Raw genomic sequence first — 25,790 nt, forward strand, 5'->3', positions numbered from 1 at the left:
GCTTGCAAGGCAGACACTTGTCCCACTGAGCTATATCCCCGGCCCCTACTACTCCTCTTTACACCCTGTTATTATGATCACTAGGCAAGGGATGCTCAGAATGGTGGGAGGTGCGTGGTGCAGGTTGGTCCCTGGAGAGGCCCTGTGCTATGAGTCCTTTGGGAGACAGTTCTCTCTTGGCTTTTTCACACTTGTCAGGGACACGGCCAGCCTTGGCTCTAGACTAGGGGTGGCAATCTACAGGGCAGGAGCTGGGACCTGTTTAGGGATGGCGTGTAAGTCTGTAGAGTCTTTACACTTTAATAGGGTTCTAAGCTAACAACAAAGACAACAATGACAAAGACAGTGAACAATATGAAAGAGATTTGTTTGTGGCCAGCAAAACCTAAAATGTTTGCTATCTGACCTTTATAGAAGAATTTTTCTTTATTCAAGATTATCTTTCAAGCTTGTTTTTATAGTGCACACCTTTGAAAAACATACAGACTCCCTGTAGTCACCCGGTCCATACCTACTGCCCTGTGGGCACTGGGCCTCGGGCAGCCAGGGTGACAGTGACTGGGCTGTTGCTTACTGCTGGGGCACCAAACTGTCTTTCCTCTCATACTTGGACTTTGATACGTTCTGCGAGCATCCACCAGGGTACAGTAACTGGTTATCCTGAAAGGAGGGTAACTACTGAGGGTCAACCACTGCAAGAGTTCATCTGGATTGGTCAGAGTAGGCTAGAGAGGTGTTAGACGTTCACAGGGATACAAGTGCACATATGGACACATGCTTGAGGGGGAAAATGTGAAGAAAGGATAAAAAGTGTATCAGGAAGACATCTAGGGCTTTTTAAAATTACCTTGTATGATAAAGTTTTCTTGAATTGTTCACTGAAATAGAAAAAATAAAATTAGTCATCATTCTAAAAATGAAGCACACGAAATAAATTGACAGATGTGTGTATTGTATCTAAAGAATATAAAATGCTATCCTGAAGTATATGGCAATTTGAAATGCATAAAAAGATAAAAGCATACAGTCAGTGTTATTAATTTTAAAGCATTTCTTTCACAGACTGTTTACTGTTAAGAGAAGTGTAGCTATTATATTCCTCCTGCCCTCACAGGAACAAGTGGACGCCGGTGCAGCACTGTGGGGGTCCGATAATTACTGAAGGGCAGCGAGGTCAAGAGCTTGGGAGGCAGTCGTCCCTGCAAAGACGCTCTGCTCCTCAGCTGTCCCAGGAAGAGGGGCCACGCACGCCACGCAGGGTGCCAGCCAGTGAGGGCAACAGGAGTCTAGTCACGGGCCAGGGACCTGAAGCCCAAGTTCCCGGGCAGCACCAAGGAAGCAGAGGGCAGACACAGGTTTACTGGTTTGATGACTGGAGCGGAAAGGCATCCCTCCTTGTCAGGCACCTGTCTGTACAGTGCTAGGGCAGGTGTAGTAGTCCGGAAGTGTAAGAAGGGATAAAGGCTACGTTAGGGTAAGGGCTCTGGATTGGCTGGCTTTCATACCTGTCAGCAACTTATGTACCCAGATGTCAAAACATCGGAACAAAAAGGCACAAGTGTACCAGGCGACCAACATTATCACAGCTATTCAAGGCAAGCATACATCCCGTAAACACTCTTATGCATGCTCTAGCCCTCACTCTTAATTACGTCATTCAAAGACATATACCTGTACATACGATGCTAAATTTATTAGTGTCAATTATCTTGTTGGAAATGAGTACTTGTTTCCACATATTTTAAAAACACTTTATCAATCCCCGATTCTATCTTTGGGAGAGGTCTAATGCACAAAGAGCTCAACTTTCTAAAGATATTAGTTCCCAGGGAGGGAAATGTCAGCAAATCTGCAGGGATATGAAAACTAAACTGACATTTAAATCACTTAACTTGGAAGCTGAACAAGTGAAATTAGCATTCTTCAGAATTTTTATAGTGCTAGACTTAAAATTTTCATAATATGCTGCAATAATATACATTTTATCAGTATAGATTTAGAATAAAATGAGATTTCAATGGTTGAATAAGCCTTAAATTATATTTTATTGTTTGCTTTTTAATAGTTTTTTTCTCAACTAGGTATGAATTATAGCAAGAACAAAAGACAAGAAGATGGCTACTATTTGTATTTTACTTTACTTATATGGAGACCTTTAAGTATATATTCTAATGAAAATCTTCTGAAGTATCCTAGAAATAATGATGTAACTGATCAAGAAGGTTTTTGGACATACTATAGGGCTGTCTTTCTAAAACTAACATGGATTAATCAGTGATGGCTCACAGCAGAACCAGCTGTTGGGCAGATGTGGCCTTGCTGGAAGAATCAGGCCACTGGGAGCATCACCTGGACAGGTAGGCCTTGTGCTGGTCCGTTCCCTGCCTCTCTCCCTGGCCACCATGAGGGTCTACCCACTGCATCCCAAGGCAATGGCCAACTGACCATGGACTGAACTCCTTGAAACCCTGAGCCCAAATAGATCTTTCCTCCCTTCAGTTGTTTATCTCAGGTACTTTGTCTTGTGATACAAAGCTAACACAGTACTACTTAAAAATATCACTGCTACTACTTTTACTAGCAACAGTTCACATTTATTGAGCACTTTCTTTATTCCATTTGTAAGTACTATGTATGTCACTATCACAAAAATTGTTACTATTGTACACTGTTACTATTTTAACCCTCATTTTAAATGAGAAACACAGGCAGAAAAATAATAAGTAGTCTGTCTATTAAGCAACTTGTACAATGAAAAGGAACCACTGTTTGCACCCAGGAAGTACCTATCAGATCCTGAACATGTCTCCATTGTACTCTACTGCTTCTTAGAAGGGATGGTTATAATTTTATTTAGAAGACACAGAGCTGCTGAAGTGGATGGACTTCTAGTTGACTGATTCCTACATAGACTCACTTCCAACTTCAGCAAGAGCTGGAGCAGGAGAAAAATCAGGAGAGAAGTGGAAGAGATGCTCTTTCCTGTAACATTTATCAACAATACTCGGCATTGTGCGAAGAGTCAGTGGCCTCAAAATGAAAGCTCCTTGTAGTTTTACATCAAACAAGTTTTGTACACTGGTTTATCTACATATATCGGTGTCTTAGGTAAGAGTATTAAATTTCACCTTTTTGGAAAATTAAACTTTGAGGTGTTCTGAATGAAACCGTAACAACAGGGGCAGGTGACAAAGGAAGCCCGGGTTTTGATGCAGTGTTCAATGACCATGTCTGTTGCCACGCCACAAGCGTGCAAGGCCACCTGGAAAATAAAACCAGACACTCACATTACGTCCTTTAGCCAACAGTGCAACTTTTGTGCCTTTTAAAAAAATTTGTGACTGATCCCCAGGAGATTTCAAGTTTCCAGGATATCTCTCTACAATAGTTTCAACAGTCGTTATTTGGATATATTGAACAGTTGCTTAGCTATTCATATTAAGAAAATTAAGCCAGGTTGAAAGATTAGAAAAGGAATGTTGCAAATAAACCATCAGAGTCATTCAAGGGAAATGTAATGCGATATTAACTGTAGAAAAAATACACATAGCTATCTCAACTAGCACTCTGGGTAATTTCTGAGTTTAGTTTAGTTGTAGTACTATGGGAAGAACACTAGAACTGAAATGATTTCTAGGGTAGAGTTCCAGTTTGCCGTGAGCCCTGGGGCGCCTCGAAGTTTTACTTCTTCAGGCCTTTGCTTTTCTAACTGGAAACTGGCTAACAATAGGGTCATATCATAATCCTTTTGCCAACCTGAAATACACATGTATCTGAGAGCACTTCTATAATTGGGCATGAATACGTTTTAATATAAAAATGACCAAATCATTTTTATGTAGCATCTTGCTAGATGCTACATATTATTTTCATATAATAATCTTTACCACTGAATGATGAGTGACATCAACTACTGTCAAGGGTTTATTTTAAAAGGAAAGGCTGAAATTGTCCATTAGAATAGTGAAAAGGGCTTTAAGAATCCAGGAAAATAAATGTAACTTAGGAATAATTCTAAAATGTTTTCAAAGTACACATTCTTAAATGTATTTAGACTTATAATCTAAAATAGTCCATTACAAAAATTATTAGGCTAAATAAGACAAACCGGGACTCTATGAAGAAAAATCAGATATAGGGAACATTTGCCAGAAAAATGTTCCGATATCGATTTCATTCTAAACAGAGACAAATTATACTGACCATACTTTTCCCTTCTAGAGAGGAGTCTCACTACTTCAGGGTTGGCAGGAGCTCTCATAGTGAAGTAGAAGTTTCCTGGAAACTTCTGGATTGTAAGGGCTGGAGATATAGCTCAGCAGCACAGGCACCTGCCCAGAAAGTGCAAGGTCCTGTGTTCGATCCCCGGTACCCTTCCCCACTCCAAAAAAGTGCCTGAAACTTCTGGATTGTAAAGTATTCAAGGTTTTGCATTCAAAAGCTGAAAGTGATAGTACATTGAAAGGAGGAAAGACAGACCTCTTAGCCCCTGTGAGTGCTCCCTGACTTGTAGACTTACACAGGCCATGGAGCGCTCAGCCACTGTTCCAGTGCCCAGCAACCTGCCTTTCCTGTCTCACATGGAAGTCCGAGGAGGTGCCATCCAGTAAAGGCACCACGACTGCCAGGGAGTGGGGGATTAAGGTCCTGCTTTCCATCTGCCACCTTTATTTAGTCAGCTTCGCAGAGTAAAAATCAGGCCAATCTTCATTTTCATAAGTAAGGGAGAAAAATCTCATGGTAAGAGTTTTGGATGCATTTCTTTCCCCAAGGGAGTGAGAGCTGGACAGACACTGGCCGTGTGCCCCTGTGTGCAGGCACTGTGTGAGGAATGGCACACAGGTCACCCATGCTCACCACCACCCTAAAAGAGCACATGACCCACAGTTTACAAGAGAGGAAATGAGGGCACAAGAACTTGCTCACAACAAACAGCTATGTCTGTTCAATGAGGGGCCGAGCTCTGATCTGGAAGCATGACCCTATGTGCTAATTCCATCAGGGTGCTTGTGGCTCTGAATGAAGAAAAATTCAGACAACTGACTTGCTACATGCAAAAGCATTTCTTTTCCTTATTTAAATAAAATAACTAACTCAAAATATTTACTTGATGGATTCTGGGTCTAAAATATTTTACTGTATCCCATACTCCTAATTTCCACTGTCATCAAATGTAGGTCAAAAATAATAGACAAGTAATGACAGATACAGAGGAAAGGAACCATGTGAGTAGGCATGCAAGAAAAGTAGCATTTCAAACCAGGGAAGAAAAGATGAAGTTTTCAGTAAGGGATGTTGGATTAACCTGACAGCCACATGAAAAATAAAAATTAAATATTTTCCTCATCCCATATGTAGGAAATATACTTCAAATGGATTGGAGCTTTAAAATACAAAAAAATTAGACATGGGAATGGGGACTCAAGATCCTGAATATCCACACATGATAAGGGTTAATAAATTTAACCAAACGAAAATTTTAAAAAATGACTTTTGAATTGCAAAAAGACAAAACCATAAAGACAAATGACAAAGTGGCACAGAGGTTTATAATTTATATTATAAAGGGTAAATATACCTAATGTATAACACACTTCTAAAAATAAGAATCTCAGTAATGTAATAGTAAAATAAGCAAGAGGTCTGAACAGTTTACTAATACAGTATGCAAATAGTATGTTATGGTTGTGATCTAAAATGTTCCCAAGTCTCATGTGTTTAGAGGGTAACTGGATCATGGAGTACTAATCTCATGGATTAGTGGATTCATCCATTGCTGACAGAATAGCTAAATGTGCTATCAGGAGGTGGGCCCTGGTAGGAGGTGGTCACTGGGGTGTGATCTGGAAGGATTCTTGTTCCCAGCTCCTCCCATCTCTTTCTGCTTCCTGGCTATCATGAGCTGAGCAGCTTTCCTTTGCCAGGCCCTTCCTTCCACCATCCTGTTTCTGCCTTGGAGCTGGGAAAACATGGACTGAAACTGTGAGCACAAATCAATCTCTCTTCTGTTAAGCTGGGAGTTTTAGTATTTTGTCCCCACAACTGGAAAGTGGCCAGGAGTCTTTGGTACCAGGAGTGCGGTTGTTGCTATGACTCCTTGAGTAGGTGGTTTAGCAGCTTTTGGAAGTGGGTTGTGGAGGTGTGTGCTATGGAAGTTCTAGAATGTTGTGACCAGTGCTGACAGGTGATTCATGTCAGAGCTCATACCAGAATGCGTGAATGCATACAGAAAACCCAGGCTCAGGAAGCTGCAGTTGAGAAAAAGGACTCTACTGGCAGTTGGACTAGAGATTATATATGTTACACCCTGGCAGAAAATTTTTCTCCATTTTGTGCATGTCCTGAGACTTTATGGGAAAATGAGATTAAGAGAGGTGGATTGGCTGATCTGGTGGGAGAAAATTCAAAGCAGCCCAGGCAGTGACATGGGTACTGTCAGTTGCTTTTAGTCAGATCTTCAGTGAGAATCAGGAGCAAAAACAAAAGTGAAAAGTTTGCAGTTGCCTCAGAAAGACTATGCCTGCAAAGTTGTGGCCTTGAAAAGTGTGGTTGTTGAAAATATTAGTATTTTGTTAACAAATTAACTACAAGGATAAAAATAGAGATGGGAATGATGTGTTAGGCAGAATCATCCTCTAAGGATGCTGTATATAATTCCTAATACCTACAAACAGATCAAAAAGGATGCTGTAAATGTGTTTAAAAGTTTGGTTTTCGGAATAACAAGATTATCCTGGGTTACAGGGATGGATTTTTTTTGGAGGGAGAAAATGGGAATCGAACTCAGGACCTCACACTTGCCATGCAGGTGCCATGCCACTGAGCTATACCTCAGGTCCACACGGGTGGATTTATTCTAATCACACAAGGCCTTAAAACTGGATTTTCCTGGGGAGGAATTTAGAGAGATAAGACAGAAGAAGGAGGGTAAAAGAGATTTGAGCTACTAGAAAGAGTTGGCACCTACGTGCAGTTTTTCATGGTGAAGGAGGTCACAAGCCACCGACTATGGGTAGCCTCTAAAAGCTGAGGAAGATTCATGGCTGACAGCCAGCAAGACAAATGAATTTTAGTCCCATAACCAACAACCTAAATGGCCTCAAAATAGCTTCTACCTCAGGACCTTGAGGAAAGGATCCTGTCAGTACTTTGATATTAGCCTTGTAAGAAGCTAAATGGAAAAACTAGTTGAGAAGACCTGGACTTCTGATCCACAAAACTGTTAGATAATTTTTATTATTTTAAGATGTCTAATTTTTGGTAATTTGTCAGTGCATAAACAGAAAATAAGTTTAGGCGAAAGCCTGTAGATTGTATGCTATAAATCTCATACTCAAAAATTTTAATTTCTATGCCTTCTTTCAATAATGATTAAAATAAATAAAATCCTATATTTAGGGAAATTTAAACATTGCTTTTAAGAGAGAAAATGGTACTGTGGTTATTTGTTTTCTTTTTAAAAAGATTTTTAATTTTTTTGGTAGAGTGGGAAGTAGAATCCAGGGCCTCAGGCATGCTAGGCAAATGCTCTACTACAGAGTAATATTCTAAGTCCAAGATTTTAATTTTTTTAAACAACAGTCTTAGGTTGACAGCAAAACTGACAGGAAGAAAGGGATTTCTCATATACCCTTTATACTCTCCCATGAGTATAGATTTCCTCATTATCAACAGCCTGGTCCACAGCAGAACATTGTTAAAAGTAGTTGACCTACACTGAGATAGTATTATCACCCAAAGTCCATATTTTACATTAGGTTCCGTCTTGGTGATATACATTCTATGGGTTTTGACAAATGTGTATCAGGTATCCATCACTACAGTATTAAGCAGCCTTTCACTGTCCTAAAAATCCTCTGTGCCTCTGCCTACTCGTCCCACCCCACCCATGCAACAACTAATCTTTTTGTCTCTACTGTTCTTCATTTTTCCAGGAGAACACATAGTTAGAATTATATAGCATGTAGCCTTTTTCTTTTGGCTTCTTTCACTTAGTAGTATGTGTTTGAGATTCCTCTTTTTATGGCACGATGGCACATGTTTTTAGTGCTGAATAACATCCCATCATATGGATGGACTACAGTTTATCCACTCACCTACTGAAAGACCTCCTGCTTAATTCCAGTTTGGCTACTGTGAATAAAGCAGCTATGAACATCCATGTGTATGTTTTTGAGTAGATGTACAGTTTAAATTTCTTTGGGTAAATAATGCGAGCAGTTTCTTGGATTGTATGGTAATAGTATGTTTAGTTCTGCAAGAATCTGCCAAACTGTCTTCCAAAATGGGCTGTACCATGATGCATTCCCACTGAATGAAAGATTGTATTACTTCACATTCTTTCCACCATTTGGTGTGGTCAGTGTTCTGGACTTTGGCTCCTCTAATGTGCGTATAGCAACAAATCACAGTTGTTTTCATTTGCATTTCTCTGATGATATATGATATGGTGCTTTTCATATGCTTATATCTCTATATTTTCTTTGGTTAGGTGTCTCATACAATTTGGCCTATTTTTCAGTTGGGTTGTTTCTGATAGCTCAACCTTAAGAGTCCTTTGTTTATTCTGACTGAGAGTCTTTTATCAGTTCTTACATATGTCCTCTGCAAAATGTTTTCTCCCACTGTGGCCTTTTTTACTGTTTCAAGGATGTCTTTGCAGAAGAAGTTTTTTAACTTTAATGAATTCTTTCTTTCTTAGTGCTTCTGGTGGTTAGTAAAACATTACCACATTAGGTTGTTCAGACTTCCCCCATGTTATCTTTTAGAAGTTTTATCATTTGACCCAAGTTTCCTTTAGGTCTATGATTCATTTTGACTTAACTTGTATGAAAGGTATAAGCTCCATGTCTAGATTATTTTGTACAGAGACATGTCCAGTTGCTCCACCATCATTTGTTGTAAAATATTTCTTTTTTAAAAGCTTGTTATTTATTTTTAAGAGATAACTGCACAGATGAAATGATGTTTGGGATTTGCTTCAAAATAGCCCAGGAGAGGGAAAAAGCAGGAAGAAAGAATGGCTAGAAATTAAAATGGAAAAAATATACATAAACATATGTGTATGCTAACACCAGAGAGTCTCTTATGCTGAGGCAGGAAATGCCCCCCGCTCGCCTACCCCACCAGTATACTTCGCTTAGTTAGTTGCCCAGGTAATAGTTCCTGTTCCAGTTCTGTTTGCTCCTATCTCTTACGCTGGTCACTGTGATTGTATAGCTGCTCACTGTGATGCACACTATGTAAACCAACCCCCAACTGACATTGGGGTGACAAGCCATTCTGCCTCTGTAGTTCCTGCATGCTTTCTCATATAAGCTCTAAACTACCAGAGATCAGGGCCTGATATTCTGGGAATGATCTTGATCAGTGCCCATTGATATAAATAAATCTGCCTCCAAATCCTGGGTGTCATTTCAGTGTTTCTACATGCTGTTGCAATGCATTCTAAAGTTTAAGGACCATTGCTTCAGAGCAGAGCTTCTCAACTTGAATGTGCAATCAAGGGCTCAGTTTATTGAAACAGAAGAGAAACTGGATGCAGAGGCCCACGTAGGGGCCTGAGAATCTGTATTTCTAACAAATGCCCAAGTGCCACGCATGGTGCTGGTCCTCCCGATGCACTGGTGGACAGTGTGAAGGTGAGCAATTCTGTTGAGCAGTTTGTTTTTTCTTCTTGACATTTAAAGGCCTAGAATTATGATTTATAGTTTCAGAACCTGATCAATTTATTCATTCACCATTCACTCAATAATCACTAAGCACTTCCTGTGTTTCAATATTATGCCAGTTGCTGGGAATAAAGGGTCAAACGTATGGTTCCTTTTCTATGTTCAGTCAGCAGTAACAATGGACTCCAAAGTATTTGATACATGAACTCAGTTGTTTAACTGCAGAGGTTTAAATTGTACGGGGATTTGTACAGGTTTAGACCACTCTGAGCCCTGGTTCTAACGTGTAACTTCCTGTGCCAGGCAACACAAGGGATGTAACAGAGAGCAAAGCACTCCCTAGGAAAGGCACAGAGCTGTACAGGAAGGTCGGCCGCATGCAGCAAATGTGCTGTGGCATCACTGAGAGGTCAAACAGAAACACCAAAGCAGGGAGAGGAGAAATTCAGATGGGAGAAAATTAGGAAGGGGCTTCTGGAGGAGAGGGGATTTGCAGGGGGCCTCATAGGAGTGAAAAGATTTCAAAAAGTAAAGCGAAAGGAACAGAGGTAAAAAAGTACATGGAATTGTCATGAGAAGAGAACTACTCATAGTATTAATGGAGAACTTGACATTAAGGCATCATACTAAGTGCTTTTCATGTAGTAACACAACTATGAAGTATTATATATTTTTGACCTTTAAAAATTTCAGTAAAATTAAATTATATTAAATTGTTCTTCTTAACTATTTTTAAGTGGACAGCTCAGTGGCGTGTTAAGTGTATTTACACTGTGGTAAAAGGGATCTCCAGAACTTCCTGACGTTGTGAAGCTCTGTATTCGGTGAACAACTCCCTTGTTTTCTTTCTCACATCCCCTAGTGCAGTGTGATGAACCTACGGCATGTGTGCTGCAGTGGGCTGTTTGTGTCACTGCAAGCTCTAAGAAATTCTCCAGTACTGTCCTAGGGTACCTACCATTCCATTTTCTGTTTCTATGAATCTTACTACTGTAGATATCTCATGTAAGTAGCCACACAGTATTTGTCTTTTGTGACTGGCTTATTTTACTTAGCGCATTGCCATCAAGTTCCTTCCAAGTTTAGCATGGAAGAATTTTTTTCCTTCCAGGGCTAAATCATATATGTATCTACCACTCGTGCTTACCCATTCATCCATCAGTGGATCTGTGGGTTGCTTCTGCTTCTTGGTTGTTGGGATTAACGCTGCTGTAAACATGTGCGTGGAAATATCTAAGTAGGCACTACTTAAATTGCAGAAATTGTGGCACAGAAAGGTGAAGTAACTTATCCAAGGTCACACAACACATTGAGGGCGCCAACTCAGTTTGAGTCCTCAATATCTACACTTCATAAATACACTGTTCTCATTTTATTCTTCTCACTTGCTCACTAATTTTCTAGAATTCCAGCATCATAAGAAACCAACATGTATTTAGGATCTGCTAGATGTCAACTTTGCATAGATTTTTTTGACTTAACGCTTTGGTTCATTTTTATTGTAATGTGTGAGTAGCACTTATTGTTTCCATTCCCCATACCATGTCTGAGGTCACCTTGTCAGTGAACATTCTGAATAAACTCAGTGAATCTAAGTCTGATTCCAAGGCTCACACTCTTCCACTGTGTCAGGCCAGGCCTTGCTCCACCATCATTCTAGAGACCCTCTTTTGTAAAGAAGGAGCTTCTGTGTATCACCTTTAGGTTCACCTCTGCATTATGAGGGAAAAAACTGAATTATGTGCTAGTCACATATTTGGTTCTTACATCATGAATTTCCCATTATCTACCCTTTCTTTGTATATATACTGAGTTCCTATAAGAGATAAAAACTGAAGTTATAAACATATCTTCTGGCCAAGGTAATGCATATTCTAAAGTGAATATAAATACTATAATGCATGGATTATAAATTAGACAACTTTCCCATATATTTGCTTATTTCAATTTATCTATACATCATAAAAGTTCTAAGTATAATTCTTAACCTATTGTGCAAGTCATCAAGATCAAACTGAATAATTATCATATCTTCCATATATGCAGTAGTAATTGAAATACATCATCCCTCACTCTCGTAATATCTTTCAGCTGGCAGCTTATAACGCAAGACTATACACAAATGGGCAGAATTCTCCAAGAATCAGGAGTATACCCATAGATGATTCTCAGAGAAGAGCATATGTTGATTCTGAATAGAAGGCACACTTTGACAGATAATAAACCTATGCTTTAATGATGCCCCCTAAGCTACAGATTTATGATTCTGATTGTTCCCTGTCCTTACTGAGACTCATTTAACATTTACTGAGCCTTTTCCCAGATCAAACTATGCTTATAGTTACTATTGTCTTCCATTTTACAAATGAAAAATCTGAAGCTCAGCAAGGGGAAGGGGCTGGCTTAGGGTCACAAGTGGTGGAACTAGGATTTAAACTCAGTCTCTCTGCAACCCAAATTATCCCAGTTACCTATGCTCTCATTTATTTCCTTCTTTAGATGTGGGGAGTGAACAGTCACTGACTAGACTCTAGTTCCGGTTCTCACATGAACTGCTATATCCCTCCTTCCCTCTGGAACTCCCTTCCTGTAACATGAGAACCGAGTGGTCTCTAAACTTGCTTCTCTAAATTTTCACGCAGCAATACTACAGGCAAACAGCTTTAAACTTCAAGTAATGCTAAAAGACATGTAGTTAGAGAGCCTTGTTCTCTACAGAGTCTTTCACTCCTGAACAAAAATCTGGCTATTAAAGAAGGGTTATTAAAGATTAAAAAACTGGCTATCAAATACTTTGGAGTCCACTGTTACTGTTGACTGAACATAGAAAAGGAACCATATGTTTGACCCTCTATTCCCTAATCAAGAGATATTCCCTGCTATCTCTTGATTTGTAACTATTAGATATTTATTGCATTTCTCTTATAGATGAGCATTTTTATCCACATTATACAGCCTCTGTCTATTTTCAACAATGCAGTTTTCCAGTGTGTAAAAACTGACCAAGAATCGCTCAGTTTTCTTTCTGGAAGACATCTTTCCTGGGTCTTCTGCCCTTTGACTAAAATATGACCTCTGCTTTCTGGGCTACAGCCCAACTGCAGTCCTGAGGCCCCGTCCCGTCAAAGGCTTCTTTCCTCCTTTCTTGTATTGGATGCCCCTTCTTATCTGTTTCCTGTTCTCCTGAGGCACATCAACTAGTTTGCCGAAAAGGGTTCCATACAACATCCATTCCATTGACAGCTTGAGGATTTAGAAATTTTATTTTAACTTCATACTTCATTGATTCGTTAGATACAGAAGTTGAGACTGAAAATCAGCCTTTAGTATTTTGTATACATTTCTTCACCTTTACGAACATTGTAATTCCAAGTCCTATAGTGACACTATGATTCCAAATTATTGTTTATGACCTGTTTTTTCCCTCTGTGGAAACTGGTCTAAAATTCTTTTCATCCTTGGTCTTCTGAAATTTCACCACGTACTATAGTTGAGATAATTTTTCAATAAACTTTAAAAATCAAAATAAAATATCCTTTCTTACTGATATCTGACTATCAGAAACGATGAGATGGAAATGCTTATTCCTCTGATTTGATCAATCCATATTTTTTCTTAAATTCATTCTTTGATATTTTCCTTCCTATCCCTTTATCTATTCTCTTTTTCTGATCCTCCTATTACAAAACTATTGATTGGATTCTTGGACAGAATCTCAACTTTTAAAAATTGCTTCTTTCCAATTGTTTCTTTTCTTTATTCTGTTTTTTCAGGTGACAATTTATATTTTATATCCCTTCCTTCCTGTCCCCGGCCTTATTTAAATTTGATCTTTCTCCTTTCATTCCTCCCTCCCACTCTTTCTTTCTTTCTACATCCTCAATCCTTTTTTATTTCGAGAAACTTTTCACTGAGGTGCCCAAGATGTACTCAAACTTGCAATCCTCCTGCATCAGCCTCCCAGAGTACCAGGGTTACAGAAGTGTGCGACAATGCCTTACATTTTCTTTCTGAACACTTTATCTTCAAAATTTTCTCTTTTATTTTTATTATGTCTAACAAATTGTTAACTTCTAAGAAATCCTGGAAGAAGATCCTTTGTCACTTTCTTGCTTTGGCCTCAAGCTTCCACTTCGGTTGTTTCCATTTTCAGCTGGCTGGTTCATATTAGTGAATCACCAAAGAGTTGACTGGAAGTTCTGAAAGAGAGACTAAGGCTAAACAACTAGTGATTGAGTTGGCAAATAGCTAGGTGGCTTTAAAAAAAAAATCACATCTCTAGTATTCTGTAGTTCCTTTTCTGGGGATAGTTCTCTTTCCACCAAAGAGGTGTATTTAATCCTGTTGATGGAGCAAATGAATGTAGTTTCTGAGGTTCTGGCATTGGGAGGCAGGCGGGTACACAGGAGATCCATGGTTCAGGGTAAAAGTTCTCACACTGCTCTTGTTTTCACCATGGCACATTGCCACTGCCTCCTAAGTGCCCGCTAGCCCAATATTTGGAGCTTCTGTAGCTTAGTTTCTTCATGGAATAAACTTCCTGCTTCTTGCAGGAAAGAGGTGGTTTTCTGTATGAGATGTGGGTGGGAATCTCAAATAATATTTTAATTATGATGTCAGCTCCTCTTTGTTCCCTTCCTCCAAGGTTTCAGGCATCCCCAAGTGACTTGCTTCCCAGTAATAATCTTACTTGATTTCAGCCTTATTTCAGTTTCATCTACTTCCTGCCAGTTATGGTTTGCATCTGGATGTTCCCCCAAAGCCTTGTGCAGTCATGGGGTGGGCTTCTAGACTTTTTGATTGATTCATGTTCCAATGCTGGGATTACAGTTATGAGTGCTACACCCGCCCTGGGGCAGGCAGCCTGTGTACAATATAAGGGAGGGAAGGAGGCTTGCTCTTTCTGCTCCTCCCCCTTTTGTTCTTGCTGCTTTTGCTGTTTTCCTCTCTCATAAGCTGTCGCCCTCTGCCATGTGCCACTCTGCTTTGGAGCCAGTCAGATGAACGAAAGCATCCACAAACTGAGCTAAATAAACATTCTTCTCTTTAATTTGGGTGTTGGATATTTTGTCTCAGTAAAAAGAGAAAAGTAACCGAGACACTGACTCTCCAATAATGTAGCACTGTTTTCTTCAACCTGCTTTCCACCTTTGTACCTCAGACTGTGTGATTCAAGGTGCAGACTCTTCATTGTAGTTTCATCAGACACTGATTTTTCTGCTTTTATTTTCGTAATTTGTATTTCTTGGGGGAGATGAGGGGCTGAAATATGTCTATCTGCCATTTTCATCTTGGAAATCTTCTCTTTTGCCTTAATGAGTTTTATTTTATTTTATTTTTTTTTCTTAATGAGTTTTAAAAATTGTGTTTGCAGAACAAATAATTGCTCCAGTTCCTTATCCTTTAAAACCGGATATGTAATTACTCATCTAAAGTAAATTACACTTGTAATTGCATGTATTTCTTTTAGTTGCACACTAACAGACATTTCTAGAAATGAGCCTGTAATTAAGTACTCTGCACACCACTAAGCCATAAATAAACACAAAAATTGTTAAGGGTAAAAATATAACAAAGCAAATAAAAATAACTTGAAAATTTTTTTTGCTATTGATATACAATGAAAACTATAAAAAAATTCACCAGTGCTTGTTAGGGTTAGAATCACCCAATTCAAACATTTTAGTACTTGATGAGGCTTGATGGAATACTTGTGTTTAATGCAAAGTGTGCACTTTTCTGCAGTCATGGCCCTTTCCACGTTATTTGAGAATAAGGTATCTGGATCATTGTTTGAGAGAATGAATACTAAGATTTATTTTATAAATTAAGTGTTAAGGTATTTAATTTCTTAAAATAATGAGACTTACTGAAAAAGAAGGTAATAATAGTAAGAAAGAAAATAATAATAGACTTCCTTTAAAAATAGCCTTAAAAATGCACTTTTATGACTAAAAAGTGATCATTTAAATGTATAATAATGCTCATATCTGGATCATGCAGCTATATACACGGAAATGGAAAGAACCTAAAAGCCTTTTCAGATATTTCTTGCTTTAGAAAAAATTTTTATATTTTCCTCAGGACACTGGTAATCATTATAATGAAAATCAGAGTAAGCCCATGCAAGGTTGTTCCTATGATAGTCATATACTTGTTTTGCAGGAAATAATTAGACAATTCCTAACAATGGCTCTGCTTATGATCTCTGATTCTGTGATAGTGTAAACGCACACCACATTTCACGGTTTGGTCTTTCCTGGGCTAGTCACATGCCTAGGGAGACTCATTCGTGATGTGCGGTGGAAGCAGCGGGAGCCTCGGTGCCCAGCCCGCTGCGTGAGAGAGGGCAGCCAACCAGCAGCGCAGTGTTGCTAAGCTGCAACGAGAGGTTGGCATACTGACTGCACTGCCTAGTACACTATTTCCACTTATTGTAGATTTATCAGGACCCAATAGGCCCAGGAATATCTATCATATATTTATTTCTTCAGATCTTTATTGCTCATATGTTTATATACATAAAATATATTAATGTGCGATGTTCTGAAAATATTTAAAAAAAAAACACAACAGACACCTTCAAAAAATACCAATTAGCACAGTTTACTCCCATTGCTTTCTAATGTAGTTTTCTCACAGCTGAGATGACCCTGCATGGAGGAAGAAGCTCCGTGTATGGAGCACTTCCTAAGGGCCTGGCACCTGCCTCCGTTTACAACACGGTTTCCATATCCTATTACAGGAATTTTAGGACCATTTTACAGATGGGAAAATGGAAGAAAGATAGTTTACATAAGTTGCTCAGGCCCACAGAGTCATACAGTGTGCAGCTGGGACTTTGGCGTAGAGTTACCCGATGTTAAAACATACCTTCTCTTTTCCCTTTTTTTCCTGTTTTTTCCTGTGTTCTTCCCTCTTTTCTTTTCCTTACGGGTGATTGAACCCAAAGCTTATGTTTTACCACTGAGCTACATTTCTAGTTCCTAAATCCATGCTTTAAATCACTATGTTTATTTGCTTCTTTCTTTGTTTACCATATTAACTGATTTTTCATGTCATTAACAAACCACTGCAAATAACATGTAAATGAGGCTGTCAGTGGGCTTATCTCACTGACACTCACAGCCCATGAGTAATAATATTTTTAAAATTTCTGTGGATTTGAAGAGCAAAAATGAAATGTAATGTTTAAATGAAAATGGACTTAATTTCCAGGGACTTTAAATATTTTCATATGTTTATTAGACATTTGTATTTCTAAAGATACACATTTCTCAAACAGGCACAGTGGAAATCGGAAACTTAAATGCAGAAGTGCAGCAGACCAGGGTTATTGAAAGAGCTTAATACAAGAAAGGCTGAAAATATTTTGACTTGCTCCCTTTAATTATTTCAAATCAAACTAGGTTAGCAAGTTAGTAAGTCTATTCATTTTGCTTGTACAGGTTATTGCATTAATGGAGACTAATAATTAGTATTTAAATTCTCATGTATAAATGATTTGTTAAAAATTCCTGAGAATAATTGATCCTGACTTTAAAATTGCTCCTTAAAAATCTTATTTATACCATTAATTTTAATATCTAATGAAGAATAGCAAAAGTATTTGTTAAGCAAGTTAAATGCCAAAAAATCCCTTATTAAAATTTCACACAATTATATCATGGCTGATATAATTTACTGTATTTTCAATGCTCAGTTATTCTGATTTCCTTTGTAGCTCCTTATTTTTATTGCATCCTGTTTAACCTGAGAGCTATAGCCACTGATTCATTTCACCTGATTTATCCAGTGACAATGCCTCAATTACATTCTTAGGCAAATTATTTCCCTGACAGTGAATCTAATTTTGGTTTACGCTTCTAAGTAATTTTAATTCATGTGCTTTATGCCTTGACAAATATTATTATAAAAAGGGAAAAAACCATTATAGGTGTATAATTATGAAACATAAAAGAAAAATATTTTGTACTTTCAAAAAGATGTTTTTAGTTGGCGTGCATGAATTATTAATCAGAAGTGACAAGAACATGTCAGAGCGAGGTCTGTACCTGTAAGTCACAGATGACAAAGAGCCTGTGTACAGGGAAGGGACCCTGTGTCCTGAGGTGGAAATGGGCAGTCATCTCTCGCTACCACGAACTCACCACCTGGTGTACTGTAACTGGCCTGGTTGCTAGCCTGCTTCATGGGAGAAGCTCTAACTTCTATCACAACATTTATGTTAAATTTAAGCTGTACATAGGTAGAGATTCACTAGTGAAGGAAATAGCATTCTTCTTCAGTGGCAAATCAAAAGTTATCTCTGCAGTGCTATAAGTAAAATAATAATCATATGCTCTACTTTATAGGTAAAATATAGAAAGTGATAGACTTGTTTGTTTAGGAAAGAATATAAAATTATCTCCTTTATTTACAGTAGGGCATATAATTTTTCTTAAAGAAATGGAAATTGCTTGATTACTTACCCCAATATTAAACATTCCTGCAAAATACTCCATATTTGCTTGAATGAACCAGATGTTGCTTAAACCTAGTTCATCACTTCTCTTCTTAGCACGGATTAATGATAATTCTTTGTTTTCTATTAATATAACCTATATTTTACCCAGAAAAAAAAATAGTATATTCAGTAACATTATTCCGATTTTAGTACAAAGCGTTATTACTGTGTTTCATAGCCTTAATGACATGCACATAGTGTAGTAATCCTCTATCTTGTGCCAGAAATTATGCCAGTTGTCCTGGCACAAACACGAATGAGGTCTTTGAACCCTGAAACTTAAATGAGTAATACCTGCTATCAGTGAAACAAGCAACAACCATACAGTGTGATGACTACTTTTTGTGTGGTTTACTTTTGAGATGGAGGTCTCACTAAGTTGCCCAGACTGGCCCTGAACTTATGATCCTTCTGCCTGAGCCTTCCAAGTAGGCTCAGATTACAGGCATGCATCATCACCATCAAGCTATGGTAGTATTTAATGAGAGAAAAAAAATGTATAATGGGAGCACCCAGAGGGGATAACCAAGGAAGGTTTTCATGGGGAATTAACATATAAACTGAGGCCTAAAAAATGAACAGAAATTAGCAAGGGGAAGGAAGTGTTTTAGGTAGAGAAAAACACATGTGAAGGCCCAGATGGGAAAGAGCATGGCATGTTTGAAGACTTGAGAAAGCTGGCATCACTGGGCCATGTGTAATAGTAACAGAGGGGATGGACAAACAGAGTGGAGAGAGTAGACAGGTAATGGCAGCTGGATACTACATTATGATAAAAGAAGATTCTGCCAGCTGCAATGAGAGAAATATAGGTTGGGAGAGGTAAGGCAGAAGGCAGGGAAAAGTTAGGAGCCTCCAACAGGAACCATGAGGAATAAAGACCCTTTCCTATCATTTCTGGTTCCTATTTTGTCCTTACACTTGCCTTCATGGGAAATCCTGGATCCTTCTGTATAAAATATCTATTAGAGTTCACTTGGTATTGAAGGCTTTCCAGTATCTATTCTAGCCAATGCCTTTTCCAGGTCCAACCTATCCAAGCTTCTACGAGAGTTATTAGGAAGGGAAAAAAGAGACTACATCCCTGACTCCGCCTTGCCAGGATTCCACTCTATGAGCGCTCTTCCTCCTCATCATGAAATCAGTATATTCTCTCATAATAAAGGAGATACTTGCCTCTTCTCTTAAATTTTCTCGGTTTATTTAGTCTTCAATGTCTAAGAAAAGAGAACACCCCATCTCCAATCATTCTCTTATGTGTCATTCTGACTAGTGTACTGGTTTGTCACATTTTTTTCTTCTGAAAATATTCAGTGTAATTAGTGCACACCTTCCAGAGAGCACAGAAAGACTCTGTCCCAGGTAAATTTGTATTTATAAAAAAAAAAAAAAAAAAAAAAGGAGGGAGAAGATTCCCTGCCATGAGTTATGTGTTAAAAGATGGCCACTGTGGGGAATCAGTTCAACATGGTGGGAGATTCAGTACCAACTTCTAGCCAACAGTGGCAACAACTGAATACATTATGGAATATTTACTTAAAAATGTACTACATAGTCTCTAAAGTATGATCACATGTAAAACTACATTACTGAATGCAAGCAATGATCAAACTGTATTTGCATTTTTAGAATTTTAATAGTAATGTCGGGGCTGGGGATTTGCCAGGCAAAAGCGCCTGCCTGGCAAGAGCAAGGTCGTGAGTTCGGTTCCCGGTACCGGAGAAAAACCAAAAAAAAAAAAATAGTAATGTCCATATGAACAATGATTTAATGAGAACAAAATAAGAAACACATCTGATGAATAGATACAGTAAGTTTAGGTTTTTTTTGTTCCCAAAATCTTTGTTATTATTATAATTTTGATGCAGTGAATCAAAAGAATACCAAAGGAGCATACTAATGTAAGTTTCACAAGTTAGCATTTCTGGATATTGAAAATTAAATAAGTTTAATCATAATTATTTTATTTAACAATGGAAAAGCTATTTATTTAAAAAAGTATTTAAACACATCAACTGTTTTGTGGTCGTATTTTATCTTTTTTACCCCCTTAAGATTCTGACCTTAGAAGTTTGCATTAAAGGCAGAAGAAAATGCTTATCCCTAGTATTTGACTTGGGTGAGTGACTGGGAACTTAAGAGCAAGATAAGCCTGACATGGCTAACTGAATTGTATTTAGCTAAAATGTTTCCTTTTATCTATTATTTAGAATTTACCTGGCACAATGGCAGCATGTGAGCAAGAACAATTCCAACATGGCCCTAGAGAAAGTCAGTAAAAAAAGGAAGTTAACTTCAGTCCCCATGGCTTCTGCTCATTTCAAGACAACAAAAACATGACTTTGAATGTGATACAGAAAAGTCACACAATCTTGGAAAAGATAAAAAGAGACATGTGATACCCCGCCACTGCAGAAATCCACAATTCTGTCACCAGGTTTGGCCTGATTCATCACCACATAAACAAGGTTGTTTAGCTGTTGCTGCTTCCTCAAAGCTCGGTCACTGGACATTCGGCCTGGGAAAGACAAGAGAAGAGGAAAACATTACACACTGTGAGGGACTGAGTGTTGGAACAGACTGCGAGGGCACGGGAGAAGGATACGCACACACACAGAAGAATGTGACGAATTTCATATAATTGACTACGAGAGGACTAGACGACTGGAACACAGAGATTAATTCTACTTTTGCTTATTTTACTTTTGATTTGCCTGTCTAATTTAATAAAATGTCTTCCAGTGAGTGGAAACAATCGCTAAAACATTAATTCAAGATCATAAGCAAAATGTGTAATAAATTTTAGCTAGATAGGAAAAAAGTCAGTAACCATCATCTACCTCCCTTTATCGCTCTTAGACATACATAGTAAGTTGGTGTACCATCAATACAGTCCTTAAATCTCCTCATAGAAAGATGTGAAATAAAAAAAAGCATTTCTAACTGCACCCTCTTGAACCTTCAATTCTTCAGCGAGGGCATTTGGAAACCTTGCACCATGGCTGCTACACTGTCTGAACTGTATCAATGGCGGTTATATTTACAGAGATTTAGCTAAAATGGTAAATTTCTGGGTTTTTTTTTGTTTTTTGCTTTGAAGCTTCCTTTCCTCATGAGTCAGACATAGAAATGTAATGCAATTATAGATTAAAGATAGGGCATTTCCAACTATGAAATGCCTTGGGCCCAGCAGCATGAAAATATCTTAACCTCACTTCAAAAGTCACTAGTCAAGTCCACAAAAATATCTTCAGAAGGCTGAAAACATTATTTGTTTTCACATATTTCAACTGCATTCTTTACAACAGTGGTTTGATAAAAAATTTTTAAAGATACCGGGGTTTTTTTGAGTCCATTTTACCAGAAAAATAGATGTTTCTTTTTTCTTTCTTTTTTAAGTTACTAAATTAAATAAAAAACATTAGGAAATTTTACGTTAGGACAAAATAGAAAATTATAATCTCATAATTCAGAGGTAAGATATATATATAACATATTTAAAAATTTATATATAATACATGTATGTTATATTCATCCTTAACTTTCTAGTCAGCATACAATGTACTATAAATATCTTTCGTGTCACTGCTCTGTCTATACTGTATACTCCAACGGCTACATAGCATTTCATTAACTATACAGCCTAGTTATGTAAGCAATTCCCTATTGTAATGATACCATCATTACACAGATCTTTAAATACGAACTCAATTATTTAGCAGAGTCTAAAATGAATTTCAAACATGGAGAGTTTATAAGTCAATAGTTTGGGGGTTTCATTTGCGAAGATAGTTGAATGTGGCTTTTAAAGAAATTATGTACATTTTTCTCTAATAAAATAACTGTAAAAAAAAATTAAACATGAGGTGAAAACCCTGTAATTCACCTTTTAAGGCTAACCTTTCCTAAGTGATTTTATTAAGAAAAACTTCAAACAAGTAGCACAATGGAAAGGCCTTTACAGTGTAGACCTCTGTATTAAGTCCATTCTTTCACCATTATAATGAAACCCCCAAAGAAGTCTACTTCAAAAGAAAAAGAGGTGGGGCTGGGGATTTAGCTCAGTGGCACAGCGCCTGCCTGGGAAGCGTGAGGTCATTAGTACCGGAAAAAAACAAACAACAAAAAAAAAACCAAAAACAAAAAAAGAGGCTTATTTAGCTTAGTTTTAAAGGTTCAAAGTGCACCCTACTTGCTGGCTGTTGCAAGGGTCCCTAATGGGTAGCAGGAGGAGCCAAGAGAGATTCAGCATGGGTTTTTACAATAGTTTGCCCTTCTGAGGGCTCATACTAGGGGACCAGGACTCCCTTGCTAACGTGGTGCCTTAGCGACCTCTCTGCTCCACTCATGAAGGTTTTACTTCCTTCCTCAGTCCACCAACCTGGGGACCAAGTTTCCACAGCAAACCTTCTGGAGGACAAGCAACACCTACACCACGGTCGCCTCTGTCCCTCCACATACACTGCACAGCTAACAACTCATTGTTAGCTGATAACCCTTCTATCCATCCATCCCCTATTCACCCTGACGTGCCTTATTTTTTATGGTAACGTAGATTTAATGTGAAGGAAAAATAGGAAGAGGAGGAAGCGGGGAGACAGAATACAAAACAAAACAAAAGATTAGTCCTTCAAGGCTCTTCGGAGAGTTACAGTCACAAATTCTGCTACTAAGAGGAGCCACCACGAGGCAAGGAATAATCACAGACATTTCTGTCTTTGCTCTGTTTGTGATTTCCTAGTAGCTCCTAGCCAAAGGGTTCTTTAAACGAAAGTTAAAAGAAATTATCTTTTTCTTAAGAACCAGAGTCAGGAAGGAAAATTTATTAAATGGAATATAGTGCTTAATAGTAAGTCTTATATTTCTATTAGAAATTTACAATTACCTAAAATCCTTAGGGCTGTTTCTAAAGCCAATGCTGATAAAGATTGCTTTTCTTTGTAAGACTGCATCTGTGTGTGTGTGTGTGTGTGTGTGTGTGTGTGTGTGTGTGGCACAGAGGTATATCCAGGGCTGTGTGTGAGTAGAGAGACTGTTATTACTCACAAAGTTTGAGCTAAAAATACGGCAGCCAGATGTCCCAATGCTTTAAGGAAAAATTACATCTAATAAAGCATTCCCTCTTCCATTCCAGGTTTATAAACATTATAAAGCTTCTGGAAACATGATCAGAATCTCAAATATATTCAAACAAGGTTTAAAAAAAAGGTATTTGGGGATATGGCATTAATTTAAAGATCAAACCCTATTTTCTATTTTTATCCGGTATCCTTGTGCCTGAGACATCATTTAGAAGCAAACAATTACAATCTACTTTTAGCTTGACTAAAACGGATAGCTTTTTAGGTGCAAAGAAACCCAAGAACAGAATGTTTTAACGTAGGTGAGGGAGTTTGTTCTATGATGTCCATCTGCAATGGCGCCTCTAATCCAAGTTGGAATACTGGGTTATTTAGAACAGCTTTAGTGTTGTTTACACTGACCTTCCCAAAGACAGTACAGGGAAGAAGCCCATCGTGAAGCCAAGGAGAAGGCAATTTAAAGGACAAGCATTTTCATTTGGTCCAGAACAGCAAATAATACAAAAGAACCTTAGTGGAAAAAGTGCCCATGTGCAGCCAGGCCACCCACCCAGTCTCATGATTTATGTCCAAAATTAGGCAGCTCTTAACTTGTTTCTTAGCCTAAAGCAACAAAGTACCTTGTAAGTTAAACTGCTAGTAAGAATGAAAATGATTGGGTTGGATACATATGAGACTTCACTACTGAAATTCTTTTGATGTTTTCTTTTCAAAGCATTGAGTTTTGGCAAAACCATACACTGTGAATTTTAGAAATACATATACAATTAAATATAGAGATAAAGAAATTGCTAAAATAAATGGTTTAGAAATTTTTAAAGCATGATTTTGCTTGAAAAGCTATAAAGTTAAAAGAGCAAAAGCAAATTCCTTCCGGAGATTGCTGTAGTACCCTACTCTTCCAGGGGAGGTGTGAGACAACAGAACAGACCAGGTGGTACTTACTCTGGCTGATAACAGGGAAGGGGTAAGGTGAAAACCACACATTTTAATATTTTCAAAACAGCCTGCTGAGCAGCAACAAGATAGGCAAGCTGGTAAATAGCCCTTTCTTATGCTTCACTGGGCAATAAGCAGAGGAGCCCAGGTCCCATGCAGGTATGGTTTTCCAGCTTCAGAGGCTGCCAGGCCCCTACAATATGCTCAGCACTTGTCCATCTGCCAAGGATATATCTCTAAGTGAATAGCAATCCCTGTCTCCATGGCACTAACAGAGCAGCTAAGGAGGTATGTGGGCATCAATGCTCTGCAGCAGTTTGTGTGCTGAAGAAGAAGCACTACTGTTGAGACTTTAGAGAGGACTTCACAAAGAATTGGAGCACTGCACTTTATTATACAGGAACAGAAATTTACCAGACAGATCCAGCTGGTAAACCAAGTCCACAGCAATCCAGTTTATTTAAGGGAAAGCACACGGAGCTTAACAATTAGGGATTGATGGGGAGGTGGGAGAAGAGCAGGTGGGTCTGGACGTATCAGCAGTACCTGATGGGCAAGGCCATTGCCTATTAACTGTCTCTCCACATACTACAGAAAATATAGTCTTGCTCTAACATTTAAAATGAGCCCCTTAGAGATGTTTTATCTAAATAAATATTACTGTAACTCTTTTTTTTATTTTAAAAATAAAAGGAGGAAAACATTAACAGACAACCTTTTACAAAATAGCAAAACAGTACAGACAATAGTTACAAACAAAGTGATAGGAAATTAACAATGCTTGTTGTATTATATATTGACATCTTCACAGTGGTTTCTCATGAAAACAGATAGAGACATGCAATATTGATCAATCAAGGACTCAATGACAGTGTGTTTCAGCAAAGAATTAGAAGACAGTAGAACAAGTATGTTAACTATTCTGTATATACATACATACAAAATTTCTCCTTCTTTCCCTTCTCTTTTCCCACATGCCAGTTGCCCTTTACCCTTGAGTGTTTTCCTATCATTTCACAATGTCTATCATACCTCCTAGTTTAAATTAACTCTTTCAGGTTTTACACTAGTGAAACAATGCGGTGCTTGCCCATGCAGGTCTGATTTATTTCACTTAGGAGTATGGTCTCTACTTGTGACCATTTACCTATAAAGGCCTCGAGTTTATCTTTCTATAAAAAAAGTAATAAAGAATACACCTGAGTAATATTCCATTATATAAAAGTACAACAATTTTCTTATCCAATCCATGGTGGATGGACATTAGGGTTGCTTCCACAATTCAGCAATTAAAAATTGTGCTGCTATGAACATAGGTGCACAAATGTCACTCTGATATGAAGTTTTTCGATCTTCTGGGAAAATACCCAGAAAGGGAATAGCTGGGTTGAATGGGACCTCTAGACCTAGTTTTTTGAGGAATCTCCAAACTGATTTCCACAGTGGTTTCACCAGTCTCATTCCCACCAGCAGTGGAGAAGGGTTCCTATTTCTCCATAACCTCGCCAGCATTTGTTATTGGTTGATTTCTTAATGCTAGCCATTCTTACTGGGGTAAGGTGAATCTCAGTGTTGTTTTAATTTGCATTTCTC

The 25,790-nt window shown here is 38.2% G+C and overlaps 1 protein-coding gene across 2 annotated transcripts in view; it reads right to left on the reverse strand.

The window, feature by feature from the left end:
* Gstcd (glutathione S-transferase, C-terminal domain containing) overlaps positions 1 to 25,790 on the reverse strand; it is a 117,141-nt gene that overhangs the window by 7,298 nt on the left and 84,053 nt on the right. For both annotated transcript variants that reach the window (XM_005406222.2, XM_005406223.2), the window contains exons 6-10: positions 20,580 to 20,695; positions 20,395 to 20,439; positions 18,143 to 18,271; positions 3,129 to 3,262; positions 848 to 878 (exon numbers count right to left, since the gene is read on the reverse strand). In XM_005406222.2, coding sequence (XP_005406279.1) covers positions 848 to 878; positions 3,129 to 3,262; positions 18,143 to 18,271; positions 20,395 to 20,439; positions 20,580 to 20,695 — 455 coding nt within the window. The remainder of the gene's footprint in view (positions 1 to 847; positions 879 to 3,128; positions 3,263 to 18,142; positions 18,272 to 20,394; positions 20,440 to 20,579; positions 20,696 to 25,790) is intronic.

Source organism: Chinchilla lanigera, unplaced genomic scaffold, assembly GCF_000276665.1.
Source record: "Chinchilla lanigera isolate Chin_1 unplaced genomic scaffold, ChiLan1.0 scaffold00095, whole genome shotgun sequence".
Classification (NCBI taxonomy): domain Eukaryota; kingdom Metazoa; phylum Chordata; class Mammalia; order Rodentia; family Chinchillidae; genus Chinchilla; species Chinchilla lanigera.